Raw genomic sequence first — 22,571 nt, 5'->3', positions numbered from 1 at the left:
AAACAACTTTAAATACAGATTCGAAAAATTTTCACTTATTTTTTCTTAATATATATTTCTGTATTTATGTATATTAAAATATTTCTCTATATCCAGGCATGTACGTTTTTATCAGGTGTTTTTTCGTTTTGTTTTTCTTATTGGCAACTAGGACGGGACAGTCGCGAGTCAGTTGTTCAGATTTAATCGGAATTTTCTGAAAGCCGCTCCTAAGATGCTGAGGTATGCACTAATGTATCCTGCTGCGTAGAAGGTAACCGTCTGGGATCGTTAGATAATGGAAAAGGTCCAACGGGAACATAAAGGGAAGAAAAGAAGAATTCGAATGGGTCCGGATAGTTCCCCAATTCGACGACGAGTGCGCTGGCTTACTCCGCGCGGAGATACGACCCTTCAAACTGGGAAGGTAGCTCATTTCTACCGCTGTTAGTGCGACCGGGTGGATCGGGAGTGCTTTTCCGGAGCTATGCCTGCCGTGTCAGGCGTGTTAGTGACGAGTATCAGTGGATCGTTCAAAGCGGAGATCAAGAATCGATTGTCATCCAGCATCGTGCGAAATTGTGCGTAACAGACAATTTAATCTCCGATTTGTCGTTAACATATTTCGTTAAGTTTCGCAAGATCGTTTATATGATTGTTCCTTCGCCGCGCCGTGAAGCGAAACGATAATTCTGGTGAAAGCATTCGCAACTATTTCGATCGGCCCGCAGACTTTCGCGCTGTTAAGTGCGCGGTAGTAAAAAGCGAGCGAGTTTGCGCCGCTTCGACGAATTTTCAAGTGAATGACTCGCGCGAGTGAAGGTTCCGCGATTACACGGACGAAACGATTTACACGATTGATCGTCGCTGGCGAAATGCGGCGCGCAGAATGAGCGGTCGAATCACGAGTGCACTTCTACGACTTTAATCTCCGTGTACGTGAAACGCGGATGAAATAGTGATTCTATTAAAAACTGTGTTTGGAATTGACGAAGGTAACTGAAATTGTGCGTATTCCGCTTCGCGTTTCCTCCTTTATATATTATTTTCTTTAAAGGACATCGCTTTCCTTAAAATCCATCAGTCTGTGCATTTCGGAAAATCTGTTTAAAGACGAATTTATGGACTTTTACAATTTAAAAGACGATTTTTCTGAATTCTCATGCCTCGAACTACTCTAATCTATCATCTTAACGAATCTTTCTTCCGTTTCTTAACGATATATGACGATATATAACGATTATATAACTTATTGATAAAATTCCCAATTATTGGCAAGTTCGCGAAAATGACGAGCGGTCTCTCGATTCGCCTGTTGACACTTCTCGTGGTTGTGTATACCTGTTGCACCGTCGTCGAGGTCAATGGTGAACAGCAGTTTATCGAAACGCCACCCTCTTACAAGGAAGTGACACTTGGTCAAGATGTGCAGCTGCCATGCAGGGTGCGAGACAAACGTGGCGAATGCGCCTGGCAGAAGGACAGGAAAATTGTGACTATGCGCTCGAAGAAATACCAAATGTTGAACGATCGTGACAACGACTGCACTTTGGTGATCAGGAACGTCTCCTTGGATTTTGACGACGGCTATTGGGAATGTCAGGTCGGCTCCAGCGATTTAATGTATCAGGACGCGCTCACGTCCTTGCCGTCGAGGCTGCTCGTGATAGGTGAGATCCTGATTCGAGCCATTCCATTCTTAGCGGGATGTCAATGTCTAGTCCTACATAAATTACCAGGATGCCTGAAAAGATCTTCGAGGAATTTCTCCAGGAGAACTGGAACGATCCGGGAGAATAAAGTGAATCAAATCGCTTGAATAGTGGCAGGTTTTCTGTAAAAAAAAGGGGCGGGAGGAACGTGAGTTTGCACAGAACTGAATGAATAGACACCCTGACACGCTGTTTTATTACCCCTTTTTCTCTTAGAAAAAAATGGACACGATCTTTTCGGGCACTCCAACCTTTGGATGAGAACTTTGCAACATCGATGGAATTTATCTTTCTGTTGATTGAATTATACAAATTCATTACAATTAATATGATACAAAGATATATAATAGTTTATAATAATTTTGAAAGTAATATGCAGCGGTAAATCCATAATCCTGTCTTAAAATTTACAGATATGTTCTATATTTTAAAATTAGCAAAAAAATCCCGATAGACACGTGTCAAAAATTATCATTTTTTAAAGTACAGCAATGTTTAATTTCAATGTAAATTATACGAGAAACTTGAAAATTAGTATAAAACTGAAATGGATATGGAAAAATCTGGTTAAATAATGTGAAATAAATAATATTAAATAAATTTTATCTAATTTTCTCTTACATAACGTAAACATATATTTGAATATGAAGTATTATTTTCGTATGCGACAATATTCGACTACAATGTATACAAAACATTTACGATGTCTTAAGAAATCAGTCGAGAGAGTTCGAACATATAAGATAACTGATGTACGACGTATCGACGCGTGTAAGACAGCTAATGGAAGCTATTTCGATTTACTGTAGAGTAACACTCAAAATAAGGCTGGCTGTTATTATTTTAAAAGATTGTAGTTTCACGATCCATATTTTCTCGAATTTTTTTGTTAGTTTTGAGGCGCAGGATGCAGCTGTAAATTATGTAACAGGAATTCGGATTCGCTTTGTAAAATTAGTGTTGTAATAGAAAATGCGATCGATGTTGTAGTACGTTAAAAGTTTTATATTTATGTTGTGAAACAATTTATCTGTTCATTTAAACATTTCTTTTATTTAAAACATGTGATATATAGTTTATATACTTAAAATAATGTACTTAACATAATTAATATAGTAATTAATATATTTGATATAATAATATACTTAAAGGCAACCACGAATATTTCATCAAAGCCCATTGGGTCATTTGGGTCGTTAGTATTCCGCGAACATTGACTTCGAATGATGCAAGAAAACGCATGGAGCAGCCGTTATGCTCTACTTTTCTGCACTTTTGCAACATCCGTGTTAATGGAAATTTGGTCGAGTGCTCTTAGTGACTCAATTGACCCCTTGAACGATTACTCATTTTGTATTTGCTCACAAAGTGACGATAAAATCACATTTAAGTCACGTTAAGCTGAAAAGGCAGATCGTTAAGAGTGATATAAAAATTAACGGTTGAAGTTTTTATGAAAGAATCGTTTCGCGTTATTAGATTTTCTTCATATTAAACTGATTTAACGAATATACTTTTATCATATTTATCGTATGAATTGTTTAATGCGAACTAGACACACACACCTGCACACACATACGAACGTACTTTTACGAACATGTTACATGCTACATGCTTCGTCCCTATTTATCCCTTCAGCTATTTATTCTATTGTAAGAATCTCGAAAATATGTAGTTCTAACACAATCATTTCTATTTGTATCTACCCTATCTAAATGTATCTTAATGGTTCAGTGAAACCCAAGCCACCTACGTTGGAGTATGATAGAAGTCAACCTATAGACGACGCTTTATCGTTAAAGGAGGGACAGGAAATTACGATCGGCTGCTCTGCGCAGAACGGAAATCCACCTGCACTTATCAAGTGGTAAGGGAATATTCAATTCTAAAATTCGTATCTCACTAAAATGATAACGTTGAAATAACAATCACTCACTAAAATGATAACGTTGAAATAACAATGGATAATAGTAAAAGAAAGAAAAGAGAACAAGAAAGAAAATAAATTATATTTAATATTAGAAATAGAGTGTAAAATTTGAAAAAAAAGGAAATGCTTACAATCCAAATACGTAAAATTAAAAAAAATTAGAAGGTATATATTTGCTTTATGCTCAAGTCCGAAAGAATTACACGCAGTATAGTTGAAAGGAATACATGAATTCAAAGGAAATGATCACTGCCTTTTGGTAATTCCCGCAAATTTATGTACTACTATTGATCATGAAACGGTTACATCACAGAAGAACAGCTTTACACAAAGACTTTAGCGTTGCCTGTATCATGTTAAAGTTTCTTTCTTTGAAAGAGTCTAACGTGACTGAGAGAAAAGAAATACGACCGTTTTAGGTATTTCCTTGGATAATTTCGGGTCGGATCAGTTTAAGGTAACTTTTTACCTGAGAGAAAGTTTCATCCCTCAGAATGAAATATATGCTCAGGCGCATCCCGAAGTCAAGATTGATAGAAACAGGGAACTCTACAACGCGCAGCCGAGAAACTAACTATATCCGATTATTTATACTAAGTTATGTGGATTATTTAATCTGAGTAAGCTCGAGAGAAGAAGTGACAAAGAAAACCGTTGAGATAAGTCTCTTTTCCGATGTAAACTCGTACGCTATACGTTTTACATGAAATTCTCACTTGTCTCAACTTAGCTTCCAATTTCTCTCACTCAAAAACTATTATATTAGAACATTAAAAGCATGTTTCCAGTTAATTTCTGAGAAAAAATTTTTTGGAATACACATTTGTTACATATGATACATAAAATAATTTTTCACGTACGATCTTAAAGAATTTCGACATCCTCAAGAGAACGCTGTGAGTGTTATGAACATGTTGAAAATGTACAACATTTGTAGAATATACTCAAACATCCTTATAAAGTACATTTAAAATCATAAGATTTTCGATAAAGAAATGCCTTCTGCTTTTCACCGTTTAGATGTTATTTATTCAGGAGAAAAAACCAAATTTTTTTTTTCAAAGGAATGTTTCATCCCCTAAACTTTTATATGTGGGCACTTATAAAAAAAATATACGTCCCTTATTTTCGTTTTGATTTCAACATGTTACGAGCTCATCAAAATCGGAGAAAGACATTATCTCGTGGGTTTCCTTGTAAGTGGCGCGCTTTATGCACATTCCTGCGTTGCGCGGCTGCACTTGTTTTCTTACTTCGTAGAAGATATCGCTATTCTCAAACATGAACCATGAACGACGGACGGCCGGTTCGCGGATCGTGATGCTCTAGTGCGAGAGTGCCGTCGTGATCTGGGCCTGGCCTAGTCTGGCTTGGCTTGGCTTGGCAAGAAGCCGTGACGTTATGTTTATGCAGGGGAAGGGCCACCGAGCGCGGAGGCATCGTCGTTTTGTTTTACGCTCTACTGAATTTAGCCGCGCCTTATCTATATTCTTACGATGTAAAACATCTGGTCGGACGGCACGCGCTTCTTTCGGCAAGCGCATGCCTCCCCATCGAGAAGAAAAAGAAGAAGAAGAAAAAGAAGAAGAAGAGGCAACAGCAGCGGCGGCGGGTGTAATTTATCCCTCGAACGGCGGCATATGTACTACTTCACAAGAGGATCGTTAATGAAGGGGCCCTTTGACAGAACACTGCGAACGCTCATTCGCAGTGATGCAACGTCCGCCAACATTACTGCGCCAACTCGCGAAGAAGCACGTCGAATAACACAAACGGCGCCTCTGGGATACCTAAGCTATCGGATGACCATTCCTGCGAACTTCTTCCCTGCGACCGTGGGCCCGGTATTGATTTAGGATCGCGCGATTTCGCCACTATATGTATTTACAACGTCGCCCATTCTTACGAAAGAAATCGTCGACGACCGATTATCCCGATGGACCGGATCATCCTGATGGATTATCCGTGATCGAGCGGAGACGTCTGCAATATTTGCGTGTTCCCATGCGTTTATTTAGAGTCACGGTCCTAATGAAGAATTCGTCCGGCCGGGACTCGCCTCGAAACAATATCGAGCGCGCATTCTTTTACGACCGATAATAGCCACGCGGTTTAATGATTCCAGCCCGGTGGTACCTTTTTCTTCACGTTGCGGACACGGCTGTGTGCCGAGTATAATTATGTAGATTATAGCCATAGAAACGGAGAAACTGGCCGCGAGCGTAGTCCCGCCGCTGACGCCGTTGCGCTTGTGAATCACGTTAGAAAAGGGTACGGACCTTCGGCTCCGTTCTCTTCCTTTGTTTTTCTTTTTCGCCACAAAGAGCGGCTCCGGTTTACCGGAAATCGGTAGATTTGGCCGGATCACTCGGAAACGATGCTGCGCGACACCGTGTCCCCCGCTAATGACAGGCGTTGCACGCTTCCGGAGGACATCCCGCCTCTTCTGCAGTGTAACACGGTATTGAGTTCGTCGGTTCGACAGATGGCAGATCGCCCACGCCGGACGTGCTCATATATGTCTTGTCGAGACACTTTCCAGACACAAAAAGTTAGGAAGACTCAACATTTGCGTGTCGTAAAGGTGTCTCAAATCTTTCCCCTCTATTATCGCTGAAAAAATGTAAATCGTCGATTAATTCACGATGATATACAATATCACCCTACTTCTCCTCATTATGTGATGTTGTTTAAGTTCAATCATTAGTTTATTTTATTCAGGGGCAAAATCGATGATTGAGAAACATCTTATTTTAAACATCTTACAAACATTATTATGAGACGTTTTGTAAACTTCGTTGCGAGAAAAAATGTCTTGAAATAATTTTTTATAAGATTTGTTTTCAGAAAGTATATATAGAAACGTTTTAGAAAAAGGCGACTTATTTTTAAGATATTTTTCAGAAGTTTCTACTGTTCGTGTTTTTACACTAACGGCGATAACAGTTATGCATGTGTTGTTATGGCAACTATCATGGCAATTTTGTGGACATTGCGCACGAAAGAGTAGAAACTTTAGAAAAACATATAATTGACAGCTAATTTCTACTCATGTGACTTGGTCAGTTTTACGTTCGAGTTATGATACGGAGTTATATTTCCTTTCACTCTATACATATGGTTCTTTCAGAACTGTGATGTGACTTATGGTCAAAAACCATATGCTATCGAGCAGTAGGCTGCCAAATAGAAAGAGAGAGAGAGAGAGAGAGAAGAAAGAAAAAAGAGAGAGAGAAAGATATCAGTTACTCTCCTCGACCTAATCTTAACTTGACCTTAAAGTCGATACAGTTTATGATAAATTCATAATCTAATCATAAATATCGACTAACCGCAGTATAATATGTGATAATGAATGAGAAATATTCTCTACTTTCACATTTAAATAATTATAGAGACATATATATTCGTACATATATAATATATGTCAGACTCCTCAATATAATTGAGATATAAAACTCCTCAAAAACGCAAGGAAAATGTTTTTCGAATTTTATAACGTCTTATGTATATCTTTAACACGACATAGTATTGTGTGAGCATTAAATATCGATTTTTATATATAATTAGATTTACTCAAAAGAGAAACCCAAGATTAAAACTAAACCCTGATGGTATAATCCTAGAGTTAATAAGGAATCTACAAGTAAAAGAGAAAAAATGATTCGCTTTTTGAATACTTAGTATTTGTGTTTATATTTAAATAATTATAATTTGTATTGTACACGTATTGTAACACGATATAACATAATAAAATTTGTTCGGGCAGGTTCATAGGGGACCAAGAAATAGAACCTTTGAGGGAGCAGCAAAACATATCGGAGTCGCATAAGACCTGGATAGCTCAGAGTCTTTTACGGTTGCACGGTCGAAGGGAATATCATGGATTATGGATCAAATGTGTGGCCATACATGCGTCAAGCTCGTCTCAGGCCTTGGCGAAGTCTCGAATAAACGTACTATGTATGTACATTTGGTGTAACGAATCGTATTGATTGCGTTATTATAGTTAAACTAGGATGAATAGAAATTAGAGCACGAAAGAGGAAAACAGAATACTCTAATACATTTAACACTAGCTGGAATATTCTCCTCCCTTACACTTTGCATACTCTACTGACGACTATCTTCTTGTGTCTAATGTTGACCTGACATCTGACTTCCAGATTTGCCGGAAGTGCAGATCAGATCGAACCCACAGCCGCTCACAGCCGCGCCAGAGGATTTGGAAAGCTTCTTAGGTCTAAAGTGTCTGGTGGACTCTAATCCGCCCGCCGAAATCAAGTGGTATAAAGGCTCGTCACCATTGAACGATGCCATGCTTTCGCAGCTGAAGTACAACAAGTCGCAGATAGGTGCCGATCTCGTACAGATCTCTGAGCTGCGTTTCGAGCCGGTCAAGAAGCAGGACGCCGGGATGTACTCGTGCAAGGCGGTCAACATCATCGGTGAAAGCGTTCCGGCCAGCTACAGCCTAGACGTGCAATGTTCGTGGAATTATACCTTGCTCGATAGATACGTCATTCTCCTCCACACCATTTCCTCCTCGGCTACTTCCTTCCAGAACACGGTCTACACGCATCGTTTGACATCCTCCTGCGCGCAATGATACGCTATGCTCGCGGTCGCAATGACGACTCCTCGTGCTCGCGATTCTTCCACGGTAGACACGCGTACAGTTACATATACAGTTGCTACATACGATTGTATATTATATTATTTACCGTGAAAGTTCGAGCTTTTCTCTTGCTCTTTCTCTCCCTTGTTTCTCTTTCTGAATTTTACGTTTGACTGCTCCATTTCGACATGATACAATGAAAATAAAAATACCGTTGATACCTCCGCGACTCAAGATTCTATAGGATGATGCTAATTGATGCTTATGCGCAGACAAGCCAAGGGTGAAGAATATAGAAAATGTTGCGGAGGATGACTTGGTGAAAACCGTGCAATTAGGCTCCACGGCGGAGCCGTTCGTGTGTCCTGAGTTCGACGCCAACCCGCCTGCGCAATACCGATGGACACATTCTCGCCGCAAGTCCACAGCCTTTACGATGAACGGTCAGGCCAGCAGCGACAGCCGACGTCTCCGTTTGGAGCACATCACGTGGTCAGACCAAGGCGAATATACCTGCGTCGCGTTCAACACGATCAACGGTGTGAGGAAGGAAACTAACAACAAACAACGCTACATAATAAACGTGACCGGGCCACCGGAGATCCAGGCAAAATCCGATCATATGAATAATCACGAGTCGATCGGTTGGATCGGCGAGCGTGTACACACACTCAAAATCCGATTCTGTTCGCAACCACCGCCGAAACTGGTCACGTGGCAATGGGGAAGCAATCAAATTCGAGCCGGTACGATAGATATTCAATTTCAGAGACGTTGACTGTCGCGTTATATCCAGGTGACGTGTAAGTTCTCGCAAGAACTCGCCTATTTGTGGCTAACGGTTCTATTTGCCTAATTAGGAATAACTTTACCCGTTAAATACTAATTAACAGTAACATTACATCATCGTTATCGTTTCTCATTCAACACAATGTATCTGTTATGTGCACCTGTTATATTACATTTACATTGCTTTTTGAGTAGAAAATTATAATATTAATTTAATATTATTGTTAGTTGATATCTACTGAATGTCTAGGCATTCAGAAGTATTTAGAAATATAGAAGAATATTTAGTGTTTTCATAATTTTGAAAATTTACTTTAATATTTAAAAGTATTTAGAAGAATATTTTGCATGGAGAAAAGAACAAAATATCATTGACACAATTCGCCGAGATTTTGAATCTGGTAGGAGGATGTACCTGAATTCAACGTAGCAGTTAACGTAATAATAATCAAGTCTACTCGTTAGAAAGTCTCCCGTGTGATTTATCAATATTTTTTTGTCACTCTTTAAATAGCGGAGAACATTAATCCGAAGTACGAAGCGTTGCCGTTGGAAACGATTATCGAACATGGAATAGTAACCAACTGCTTCTGGGCAAAACTGGAGATTAAAAATCTGCAGAAAGAAGATGCCCGGATATATACCTTGTTGGTGCAGAGCGAAAAAGGCGAAGACTCGGCGAGAATCAAATTGCTAGTAAAAGACTCCACTGAGACACGAATGATAGGAGTTACCGTGATTATCGGTTTGCTGTTAGTGTTGACGTTGATCTTGATCGGTGTGTGGTCCCTAGTGCGATGGCGACGTCGACGGTATCGTCAAGGGATGGAGGAGGATGGTAGTATAGCGGCGGACGCGTTGTACAACAACGGTGCAACGATGGACCGACAAAAAACCATCAACTCGTCCACCCATGTGAAGACCTTCGGGAGAAAGCCCAGCCTGGACAGCGACCAGAGCGCATACGATTATTCTCACGTGGTGAAGCAAGCGCGTACTATGAGCCCGGAAGCGCTGAAGGTCAGGAGAGCGCCAATGGTGCTGCAATCGCCCACTATCGTTTGATTAACAGAGACTGTTGACTTACTATTAATTAAATAAGAATGATTTTCTCATAAGCGTCGGTGTTTTATACCTTTCTTTTTATTGTTTTGAATACAATTCGGCACACAGCCGATAATCCAATGAAAGAACTATTCATTCCGAGAAATTAAGTTCTCTCATTCGAGAGAACGTTTGACTGCCAGTGAGGATATAATGCGAGAGTCTATAATTTGACGTATTCAAATTAAAGACTAGAATTAAGATAAAGACGAAGCGTAGCGTAACTCTCAGTACTTTTACAAATAGATTAGTATGTCAACGGTGCAACGTACATTCTCGCATCGGCATCACTCCCTGATGCATAATGTGGTGCGAAGTGTTCTTAAAAGACTGTGGATTGTTTTTATATTTTTATAGTACATCGTTGAATGATATTTTCCTCGGATTTTATTTATTATCATGTTACTTGTTGTATACTTTATCGTGATGAGGCTACAATAGTAATTTAAGCGCACCAGATAGAGAGACGCACGTCGCGATAAATGCTGTGTGGAAAGACTTCTGTATCCCTTCGCACGGACACAGATCCTACAGTCCACGTCGTCGGTGCGGAACGAAGCGTAACGTTTCATAGCGGTTGCATCTCAGTGACTTTAATGGCGATTATGCGCCGGCGGGAGCGGTACAAAACAAGGCGAACTTTGCAAAAACGGTATACTCATACAGTTTCATATTTCAATACGTGAATTAAGCTACGATACATAGCTAAGTAGGAAATAATTTACATTTTCAAAACACTTCATGTCCTGTTATTATTTGTTTATCTTCGAAACCGTGAAATATATGGAATTTTGTTAGACAAAGATTTTATATTTAATGTTTATTATAATTGAGTATTTAGATTTTCCTCAAAAGTAATGTTTCAACATATTCTCAATTTATATTACATGTTTGAAAAAATTAAATATAAAATTATAATTTATATCAAATATCGTAAAATCTTTTCTAAAATGTTTTTTTTCATATATCACGTAACACGATTTGTTTACAACTATAAAACAGAATCAAAACAGTTCATTGATCTGACATCATTCATTTAATTAAGATCTTTTATATGATTGAAATTACGACGTATTGAAATTAGATATTACAAATAAAAGATTACAAAATTGAGATATATATATTGATATATTAACTATTAGTCTTCTATTATATAACTATAACTATTAGTCTAACTATCTTCATTAACGGTTTATCAATGTAAAATATTAACAATATTAATATTTACAAGAAAACATGACGAAGTTTTTCCCAGTGAATTTAATGTACTTTGTATATATTACAAAGCATAGTCAAAAGTAAGAAAAACAAATAAAAAAAATACAAATAACTTTAGGCGAATATTTTTGAAACCGTAAAGTGGAATATGGAATTTTGTTACTTTTTAGACAAAGATTTTATAATATTTAATGCTCGTTATAATTAAGTATTTATATTTTTCTCAAAAGTAATGTCCCAACATATTTTCAGTTTATTTACTTATTACATTATTTATTTATTACATGTTTGAAAAAATTAAATATAAAATCATAATATGTATCAAATATCGTAAAATCTTTCCTAAAACGGATTCTTTTCATATTCCACGTAACACAATTTCTCAATGATGTTCTCAAAATTTATTTAAAATTTATTTGAAATTTTCTTTAAAGAATAATTTTAAAAGTAGATCTAAAACAATATTCTAATGAGATAGTGAATGCTCGTTCGATTATCATATTTTCCAAACGTAGCCAAAACATATATCAGAAATATATTTTATGCTCTTTTTTATTCTCATCATATATTATATACATTATTATATTAAATATATAAGTTTTATTTTTACGTAGTTTATAATACATACAACTATTAAATAAATAAATAATAAATAAGCACATTAAAATCACAAAAAAAGCACTTTCATGTTTTCTTGTAAGAAATAAGATGAATTAAAACTATAGATTTTGTACAGATGGAATGTGCACTTGTTATCTAATATTAAAATCTAATATGTAATCTAATATTAAAAAACTTTCGAGATGATCCAATCGCACTAATCGCCTCGTATTTATTAAAGTTTGAAATAAATGACTCAATTAATCGATAAGTATACTTCATAATAAGTAATCATTTAATTCATGAGTAAATTATAATTGTAGTTTTAGTAATAATAAATAGAAAAGAAAAAATTCTTTTTGTATCTTAATTTAATCATCATTGCAAATCTTTTTCTTCCGTTTTTCAACTATTAATTGCCTTGTTTACAGAAATTGAGACAGGATTGAGTTTTTAGTTATAAATAAAAAGTATATGCTAAAAATAGCATCACAGCTGGCTAAATCTACGTTCACACAACAAATTTCTAGCAACTTCAAACTCTTCTTGTTGAAAGCTTTTTTATATCTAAACTTTTTAGCTTTGATATAATATATCCCAATAAAAAAGGAATAAAATTAATTTAATTAAATTGTTGAAATATTGATTTCATAAACAAGCTGACGATTCTACTTCATCGATCCAAAAAACGAGTGCATTGCTTTACTTTGTATGAAGATACAACTGTCCAAAATAGAAAAATGCCTCATTTTTGCCACACACAGCAACTGCGTGAATCGTGATTTTTTTCGAGATACATATCTTGTCACACTTGCATCGAATACTCATCAGATCGCTGAAAACGTAGGTCAAATATCGACTCTTATCCGACGTTATGTAAAATCGTGTAGAATTGCAACGATTAATTTCCGCTTATTAGAATATTTCATTACGTTTCCTAATATTGTTCGCACGATTGTTATCTCGCAATGCCGTGAAGCAAAAGAATAATGAAAGTACTCTCAAAAAGTTTGATTCGAGCAATCCTCATACGATGCATAAGTGAAAAGTCCGCGATTACAGATGAAACGATTTGCTCGATTGAGTGGTGTGACAATTGATATCTGTGAATGTAAAACACAAATAAATTAGTGATTGTATTTTTTAAAAGTCTTTAGGATCAACAAAAGATCTTAAAACTGTGAATATTCTTTTCTGCGTTTTCTCTCTACATACGTTTTATTTCCCCTAATAATAAACTTTATTTCCCCTAATAAAATAACTTTAGTTCTAGTTTAATTTTTTCCCGAACATAATTTCTTCAATCATTCGTGTGATTCGTAGATTTTCAAATCTATTTGCGGATAAATCCACAAATTTTGCCAATTTTATAGATTGATCCGTTTGTTAGAGAATCTTATATTTATGTATTTGATTTAATTCCTAGTAAGCAATCTGTTAAAAGTCTATCGACAAATTAGCGAGATTCAATCTGTCAACAAATCCGTAAATATCCATGTCCGCATTCGGCTCGATAGGGTTTACTGACAGAATTTGGCAACAAATTAATCGGAGAAAGCGAGCAGGATCTGTAATATGTTCTATTTAAATACATCGGGACGACAAATCTTGCCGTCATTATACTCTCTCATCAAATTCTATTGCATTTCTGCTAGCAAACCTTTGACAAAGTCTGCAGCAAGCAGCATTATGGAAAACCTGCTTTTGCAGATTTTGTTATTTGAATTTCAAATAATCCCAACAATCTGTACCTTCCTGCACTTCGAATAACAAAAATCCGCTTGCCTTTATAAAGTGATAAACAAACATTCAGTTCTAAAATATGTATTTCATCAGAATGACTTGATGTTTAGACTATAATCAAAATAATCGTTGTGTATTAATCGTCATGGTGCCTTACTTTAATACACTACGATATTAAAATATCAGAAAGTCTACAGACGTTGTTCATACAGGATAAAGACTTTTGCCAGGTGCTGTAGATACCTAAGCTCGCTGTCCGTATTCTAAAACCCGGTTCAGAATAGGTTGCAAACACCCAGTTGCGAGTTGCGAAGGATGGCAACTACTACCCAGATAGCCAAACCTGCGCGAGCAGATTTCGAACAAAGCCTGCTATCATAGTTTGATGGCAAATAGGCAACAAATTTAACGCAGAATCTGTTATATCAAATTATGCCGCCAATCTGCGGTCAAATATGCGCCAGATCCTGTTGTCAGATATTTGACGGCAGATTTGTAGCAAAAACCGCGCAAGACTTGCAGTAATTTGGCGGCAGATTGGCGGCAGAAATTGAGCAAACTCTGCGCGCAGACTCTACGTGTGGTTTGGCAGCAGGACCTGCGCGGTTTCTGCCAGCAATCTGCTCGCACGGTCTGTCATACAGAACCTGTATGACAGACCGTGCGAGCAAAACCTGTCGACAAAACACGAGCCTAATGAGGACACAGATGGCTATGGTTTTGATCTGGAGATCTGATCGAAATTGGCGTCAATCTGCGCGCCTTCTGTTAGCATTTTGCTTACTGGGTAGTTACAAAGTGCTATTTTTAGTTGTAAGAGACAGTTGCGATTACGGTTGCCGTCGCCAAGAAGTTAAAAGTGGGCAACTCTCTTTTAGCAACTGCAACTGTCTCTTACAACCAGAAATAGCATTTTGTAACAAGTTGTTGCCATCCTTCGCAACTCGCAACTGAGTGTTTGCAACCTATTCTGGATCGGCCTTTAAAGTTGACACTAACATAATAACGCATACCAATAAAAGACGTAAGAGAAAAAGAGAACATTGAAAACAATTATATGTAATGGAGAAATTAAATAAAGAAATTGATATAGCATGTATGTTGCTATTATAGCTATTATAACAACCTCTTAGTTTCTGTGAATGTTGTGTGCGGGAAATATGTAAAAATCTCAGAAGACTAATAATTTGATCATGAATCAAATACTACTTAAATTCTACTCATGTAATTTAGTTAATATTTTTGTTTTAATTACTTTCCGGATAATATTATCTTGTCTTCCATATAATTTTCTAAAAAGCTATATGCTATCTGGCAGCATGCTACTAGAAATAATAGTTATCATTGATATCTAATCTTGACTCGAACAAGCCGGATATATTCATGGCAATACTATCTAATCAGAATTCTAACTCTAATTGCAATATGCTGATAAACAGCAATTATCGTAGATACACAAATTTGACTTAAACAAGATGAGTCCGTGATATATTTATAATCTAATCATAATCATAATTCCTGACAAAAAAATTGAGATATCATGAACGATAATAAATAAGATATATTCTCTCTCTTCTCCTTTATATACATATATTTATTTAATATTTGGAATGCAAACTATAATGCATCTATATGCACCTGACGAAAGTCTCTACCGTGTGTAAACAATGTTTAAAAGCTTCCTAAAATAATTTTAAGATATAAATCACTTTATTAATAACAAAGTAAAGAAAAGCGAACGTTGAGCAGCTATAGACTATGATCGACACTTCTAAAAGTTACTAAAAGTACTGAAAATGTTAACAAATGAAGACGTCTAAAGATGTTGCTTACACATAATGAAAACTTTAGTTCAACACTCGTAGCTATTTTTCACGTAATTTTTTCGGACAGATTCATGAAAAATAAGGAGATGGAACTTGTATTTGAACAGAAAAATGAAACGGAAATGGACAAATCGAGGACTTGGAAAGCTTACAGTATTCTACACTCAAAGAGAATATTATGGTCTATCGATTCGATGTGACCTGACGTGACCTTTCATCCGTCGAATGCGTCCCGTAACAGCGTGGAGTCATGGTTGAACATACAATATGCGTGCACTTGATGCGACCAATCGTACTGCTTGCATATGCTGAAATGTTCTCAATCATATATAGTAGCGGTCGTGTTAAGAAAAAAATTGTTAATTTTATATTCAATTCCAAATTATAAGCTTGGCGTCAATTTCTTTTATTTTAATAGAAAACTAGTGACATGCATACAATTACAGTGTACAGTTATTACGCATGACTACATATTGTATTATATCCCAGATAGAATAGAAAATCGCAGTTACGTCAAAATGATAAAAAATGATGGAATCGTGATCGCAAAAAGTGTTTTTATAATTGTTTCCCCGTCATTTTGATATCATTGTGGTTTTCTGTTTGTTCCGAGTTGGAAAAGCATATCTGCGGTTTCATGTGCTTGTTAAAATCGTCCAGAGGATTCTCGCAGATAGTATTCTGGAAGCCGGTAACATCGAGTCACCGCTCGGGCAAATCGCCCATGTTTACAAGCGAATTATTTGCTCGATCTTTGTTTTGCCGTTTGGTATTGTCTCGGCGCGTTACAATGTATCATTGTCTCCGTGACAATAACATTCTTGCCACTAGACGGAAAGTGTGAGAATCTAATATCTCGTGACTAACGGCAAAACAATGTTTATCGCCTAGATCTACGTGTCAGCTAAACAACGATTTGTTCGAATCTGCCAATCGGCTCAAACCGCATCACATATATGAGATTATAAATATCACGGTCGATTTCGTAGCGACAGATTTTGGATCTCAGATCTCAGATTCAACTCTCGAGGATCCGTTCTGCTACTGCAATGTAACGAAAACGCGTCGCTCGGGAGCCTGATCTCATTTCTCAGGTTTCTTTGATTATTTTCTCGCTGGGAAACGTCTATTGCACTTATCAAAGTTTCGTGACACGTGGAAAATTATAATCGGTGTCCGCACTCAGCCAACGGTGCTTTCCGAGACGATTTGTATTCGATACCATTCGACTTGCGAATCGCTGTAACTGGTCATCAACAAAATAAACCGCATCTGAAACCCGGAATCAAGCAATTCATTAATAAGAGAAACGATCGGTCCTCTCCTTTGGCTGACTACATTCGGCTCGATCTGCAATCACTCTCGCGCCCAAGTTCTGGGTGATCCCGGCGTTCACGGGTGAACCGATTCTCGGTCAACTCACAACACTGTTCTACCTCGAGTATTATGGAATTTAGAACTTTCCTCTCCTCTCCGCCTTTCTAGATTTTATGTTTGACTTCTTCGCTTTGGCGTTACAAAGATACTCTCGATATCTTTACGATTAAAGATTCCACAAGGTAACGACAGTGATATTCATGTACAGGCACGCCAAGGATGAATAAGTCTCACGGAAACATCACAGACAATATCACCAAGAACTTAATAAAGTCGGTGCTATTGGCTCTCTATGGTGGAGCTGTTTAATGTCCCGAGTTCTACACCAATTCACCAGCGCAATATCGATGGGTACATATTCAAGATAATATGACGCGTAACAAAATGAAAAACTTGAGCGAACGTTTTCGACTAGAGATCACTTAGTCAGACGAAGGCATATATAGGTGCGATGCGTTCAATACAACCAACAGTTTGAAGAATAAGATTTATGGCGGAAACTACGTACTAAACACTGCCAGAAATTCAGCCGTTGCCTCATAACATGTCGATCGGTTGGACCGGCGAGCACATGCACAGACTGGGAATGGTATGGTAATCACATTCTAACTGGTACGGCTGATCAATTTCAAAGACACGTTGACTGTCATCTTATCTTATCCGGATAATGAAGCAGTAATCAAAGAACATTACATCAACACCCTGAAATATTGATTTCATGTGTCTTTTGAATGTTCTCACTTAATATTTTTAAAATATTTCAAAGATGTTACAGGATGATGATCTTTTCATCGTAATTGTAAGAAACTTTATCGAGATATTCATGATAAAAATGGTTATCGTCAATCTGCTGTTAGTGTTGACGCTGATTTCTATCGGTATATGATTGCAAAAGCGACATCGATGAAGATAGTCCGAGGAATATGGAGAGCGTTTGCCTTATATTGACGAATCAGCTCAGTTTGGAAAATGTTGACGCATCGATCAAGTGGCACAAGTCCATCAACGACATATAAAACCTTTTTACGAGGAAGCCCAGCCTGCAATGAGCTGAGCGTGTACGACTACACTCATGTAGTGAAGCAGACACGTAACATGAACCTGAAAGTGCAGGTTTGAGAAGCATCAGGAATACTACAATTGTCCACCATTATTTGAGAGACGAAGTCCGTCGCCTTGCTGCTAATAGAACGAGAACGATTCTCGTCATCAAATTTCAAGTCTCTCGTCGATGAAATCCTCATTCTCAATGTATCCGTGCCATTTTTCACATTGTCCAATGTCCATTTCTTAGCAGAATGTAAAACAAGTTCTACGATTTGACATATTGAAATTATTAGAATAAAGATGACAGATAGAATTAAGATATCCGGAATATGTCGTTATTGTTAGTATTCTTATTAACGGTTTATTAATGATATTGGGTTGGCAAATAAGTTCGTGCGGTTTTTCAGAGTAGAATAAAACACAATTTTTTGATACACAAGATAAACTTTAATCAATTATATATTAGCCATCTTTATCGATGACCTCTAGCCATCTTTCCACCAACTTCATTATGCCGCGTTCGTAAAACGTCTGGGGCTTATCGGCGAAAAACCAATGCAAATGGTTTTTAACGGCCTCTTCATTCTTAAAGATTTTCCCGTTCATAGAGTTCTGCAGCGACCGGAATAAATGATAATAGGAAGGGGCAAGATCCAGTGAATACGGAGGATGAGGCAAAACATCCAACTTCAGTCAAGCTGAAGCAATTTGTTCCGAGTGGTTAATGACGTGTGAAGTCTGGCGTTGTCGTGGTGGAAGACGACACCCTTGCGATTTGCCAATTCTGGACGTTTTGTGCGGATTGCTTGGTTCAATTTCGTCAATTGCGAACAATATACAGTTGAATCTATCGTTTTGCCTGACGGTAACAGTTTGTAATAGATGACACCCTTGAAATCCCACCATACGGAGAGCATTATTTTCTTCGGATGCAATCCCGCCTTCGAGATTGTTTGCGGTGGCTCGCTGTTGTACCCCCATGATCTTTTACGCATTACATTATCGTAGACGATCCATTTTTCATAACCCGTCACCATTCGTTTCAAAAATGAGTCGTTTTCTTGGCGTTTCCGTAGCGAATCGCAGATGGGTATGCGTGTGGTCAAGTTAGCCTCGGTTAATTGACGCGGCACCCAAACATTAAACCGAGAAACGTATCCCGGCTGGCGCAAATACTTTTCTACGCTTGTGTGGGATATATTCAATGCCGTAGCAATCTCTCGTACCGATTAGGATGGATTTGCTTCGATTATAGCTTTAATGTCACTTGAATTAATCTCGGTCGGACGACCGGAGCGGGGCGCATCATTAACGTCGAAATCTCCAGAACGGAAATTGGCATACCACTTTTAGCATACGCGTTCTGTTAAGGCATCATCTCCATACACACGGCATATCTTTTTATGAGCATCCGCAGCTCGTTTACCTTTTTTAAAATAATAGAGCAAAATGTGACGATAATGCACGTTATTTATTTCCATGTTCACAGCTACGCAGCACACACAATACCGATGTTAGCCAAACCAAACACAGCACAACATAAACAGTGAAACACAACCTTTCAAATGTGTATTCGATTTGCATGCTAGCGCTGAGAAAAGAAAACCGAATCCGCACAAAACTTACACTGAAACAAAAACCGAACGAACTTATTTGCCAACCCAATATAATGCAGGATGAATTCTCCCGTCAAATTTCGCATCAAGATTGCTTCCTGATGCAAACTGTGTAAAATATTCTCAAAAGACTGTTGTTATAATATTGTTGTATCATTTTTAGAATATTACTTCAAGATCATATAATCATATAAGGTCATATAATAATTATTTTCATAAATGTATCTTACTTTCTTCTTTTCTAGTCTAATTGTACCAATCATCTTATGTAACTTTACTGTATTATTGTATTATTGTTTGAAATAAATTAATGAATATAAGTCATTTAGCGTACCTTACGAGCATTATCATTCAATAATTTACAACAATCGTACGTTATTAATAAAATAAATAAGGAATGACTTTTCTTTATTTCCGTGTATGATTTATTGCAAATGTTCTTCTTTCCGTTTTTCAATCACTAATTGCATCGCTTTCATGAATTGGGACAACGAAATAGAATCTCCGGTCAAATAAAAAGCATGTGCTAGAAATGGCATCTTTCTTAATGTTCGACCAGTTAGACCTATGCTCGCACGACAAATCTCTAGCAGTTTCAAACTATTCTTGGTATTTGAAGTTTCTTCATATTTAAGCATTTTTAACTTGGATATATCACATATCTCTTTATGAAGCAATACACCAGTCTGCAATATATTCAAAGAATAATATTAACTTTAATATTACAGAATAGGTTTTATCATTAAAAACAGACATATTTTAATAAAAAAATATATAGAGAATTTCCAAATAGGATGTTACATAGAAATCCAATCCAAATAGGAACATAGAACTATTATTTTGTCATTAATAAACATATACATTATCATATCTAACAGAACTGAAAAGAATATAAGTACATACCCTCATTAATTCCCGTAGACATGAACGATAAATGTGATAAATAGCTACTTCAGACGGAAATCCGAGATATTGTTTTATGTCCGCTCGATCGATAAATGCAAGATCTATGGCTTCCGTCATATTGCTCGTCGTCAAAATTAAAACGTTCGGATATCGTTTAATTTGATCCAATTGTGTAAGTAGAGCATTTACAACACGTATAGAATCAGACGGCTCAGTACCATTGCTGCATGATTTACGTGTATGTGCTAATGATTCTACTTCATCAATCAGAATACATACCAATGCTTTTTCATTTTCAACCAAACTTCTTATCTCCTCGAATAGCTTCATAACAAGCTTCCCACTCTACAGAAAAATAGATTTACCCAATATTAGACAATATGGTAATTCTCTGCTCGGTTTAACAATTTATTTTAAGGAAGAGGACAAAAGAGAAATGAAATTTAAAAATTCTCATAAAATGAAAACGACAAATAAATTGGATAAAAAATAAAATCTTACCTCAGAAAACCACTTAGAAAATAGACTATGACTGTTAATCTCGATGAATTCTCCGTGAGTGAAATGATCTTTCATACGAATAACAGCTTTTTGAGCCAAAGCTTTACATAAGCTGGTCTTCCCTGTACCTGGAGGACCATGCAGCAATATCACCTTATTCCAGCTTATAATATTAGAATTAACACCACAACCCGAAAATAACATTGTTGTCTCCACATAATGCAATAACTACAAAACAGATAAAAAAAAAAAAGGCAAATTCAAGGAAATTTGAAATTATTGTGCAGAGTATGAGAAAGATCAGATTGTTCAAAAAGACTAGTTCTTGAGAATATGTATAAATAAACTACATTATATATATAAATTTACTAACATCATTTTTTATATTATTATCGTAAAACAAATTTTGCCATATATGATGAAATTCTTGCGAAGGTAACACCCAGTGAGATGCAACTGATAATTCTTCAGAATCATTCCACAATGTTTCTGTTGAAGCAGACTCTTGTGTCAGGCTATAAATATGAAACTCAAATGCAACCTCTTGAATACTGATTTTTTCTCTCTAGAAAAATTGAATATATATGTACAATAAGATATATCAACATATATTGTACAAGTACAAAATATGGCTTTGCTAATATAAAAAACTGCGAATATAACTGACAATACCTCCAGGTTGCTATAATCCGAGCATACCATAGATTCGACATGTTCTTTCAATAAAGAATTTGTACAATTTTTACCATATATAATAATATCAAGATAAATTTCTTCCCATGTCAAAAGCTCTGTGTTTACAGCTTCTAAAATATCTTCTCTTGACAAAGTACTGAAATAAATGACATTACAAATAAATCGCATAAACAATCATATAATTTTATGTTGCAACAAAAGTATAAATCTTTAGAAACCTTATTTCTTAAGCAGACTTTAAGATGAATATATTAAATACAAAGTTATAAATTATTATATTAAAACTGGCAATGTATATTTAAATATATAATTTTATTTATTCCAATGAACATATCACTTTAATCAAAGAATGCATAATCACAAATTTCATTTAAAATAAATTTATTAAAATAGAACTATACAATGTAAAATAAATAATACCTGTTAGCATATTGACATATCTCCAAATGTAATTTATGCGCCATACTTTCGTTCGTGTTAATTTTATAAATTGATAAAGTATAACAATATATTAAACACAAGAAAAGAGTCACTTCTGTTGAAGTAGACTCTCGTGTCAGGCTATAAATTTATTATCTAGTCAATATTATTGACTATATTATATAAAATAATATATCAACAATCTATTATTCTTGTATTTCTTTTACAGATTTGTTTCCTTTGAAATAATAGAACTTTGAAATAACTTTGAAATCTTTTTTACACCTGATGTAATTCACACGGAATGTACGTACTTGCGAGTACAGAATTTAAAATTTAAAATCGTTAGAGCCACATATACGCAAATAAAGTAAACATAACCGTCGACGAAGTAAGAATAAAGATTATCAGCCTTATGGTGAATTTTAAGTACAAGAAAAATTACACTGATTATTTTCCATCAAGAGACATAAAATTGTTTCATTGGCT

General features: G+C 36.3%; 2 protein-coding genes across 3 annotated transcripts; one reads left to right on the top strand and one right to left on the bottom strand.

Moving 5' to 3' along the window:
- The first annotated feature begins 414 nt into the window (after positions 1 to 414).
- On the top strand, positions 415 to 10,915 carry LOC105191484 (hemicentin-1). Its single transcript, XM_025308250.1, has 6 exons — positions 415 to 1,649; positions 3,426 to 3,558; positions 7,391 to 7,584; positions 7,788 to 8,108; positions 8,512 to 8,985; positions 9,543 to 10,915. Exons 1-6 carry the CDS (start codon positions 1,268 to 1,270, stop codon positions 10,091 to 10,093), a joined length of 2,055 nt encoding a protein of 684 aa, XP_025164035.1. The 5' UTR covers positions 415 to 1,267; the 3' UTR covers positions 10,094 to 10,915.
- Positions 10,916 to 15,914: 4,999 nt separating this feature from the next.
- pch2 (pachytene checkpoint 2 protein) lies at positions 15,915 to 22,252 on the bottom strand. Of its 2 annotated transcripts, XM_011154912.3 has the most exons (8): positions 22,083 to 22,252; positions 21,639 to 21,798; positions 21,340 to 21,531; positions 20,967 to 21,194; positions 20,463 to 20,810; positions 19,894 to 20,245; positions 17,405 to 18,208; positions 15,915 to 16,791 (listed from the first exon to the last, which is right to left on the bottom strand). In XM_011154912.3, exons 1-6 carry the CDS (start codon positions 22,124 to 22,126, stop codon positions 19,985 to 19,987), a joined length of 1,233 nt encoding a protein of 410 aa, XP_011153214.1. In that variant the 5' UTR covers positions 22,127 to 22,252; the 3' UTR covers positions 15,915 to 16,791; positions 17,405 to 18,208; positions 19,894 to 19,984. The 2 variants fall into 2 exon arrangements, with proteins under 2 accessions (XP_011153214.1, XP_011153213.1); XM_011154911.3 differs by lacking the exon at positions 15,915 to 16,791 and having other exon boundaries at positions 17,206 to 18,208.
- Between the last annotated feature and the right edge of the window lie 319 nt (positions 22,253 to 22,571).

Source organism: Harpegnathos saltator, unplaced genomic scaffold (assembly GCF_003227715.2).
Source record: "Harpegnathos saltator strain DR-91 unplaced genomic scaffold, Hsal_v8.6 scaffold144, whole genome shotgun sequence".
Classification (NCBI taxonomy): Eukaryota; Metazoa; Arthropoda; class Insecta; order Hymenoptera; family Formicidae; genus Harpegnathos; species Harpegnathos saltator.
This window is presented reverse-complemented; position numbering and strand designations above follow the sequence as displayed.

Excerpts from the sequence above, each read along its gene's own strand:
- LOC105191484 (XM_025308250.1), top strand. The coding sequence starts at position 1,268 with ATGACGAGCGGTCTCTCGATTCGCCTGTTGACACTTCTCGTGGTTGTG. Across the intron at positions 8,109-8,511 it reads CTACAGCCTAGACGTGCAAT|ACAAGCCAAGGGTGAAGAAT; the intron begins GTTCGTGGAATT and ends GCTTATGCGCAG. Across the intron at positions 8,986-9,542 it reads AAGCAATCAAATTCGAGCCG|CGGAGAACATTAATCCGAAG; the intron begins GTACGATAGATA and ends CTCTTTAAATAG.
- pch2 (XM_011154912.3), bottom strand. The coding sequence starts at position 22,126 with ATGGCGCATAAATTACATTTGGAGATATGTCAATATGCTAACAG. Across the intron at positions 21,799-22,082 it reads ATATGTCAATATGCTAACAG|TACTTTGTCAAGAGAAGATA; the intron begins GTATTATTTATT and ends CATTTATTTCAG. Across the intron at positions 20,246-20,462 it reads GTCTACGGGAATTAATGAGG|ACTGGTGTATTGCTTCATAA; the intron begins GTATGTACTTAT and ends AATATATTGCAG.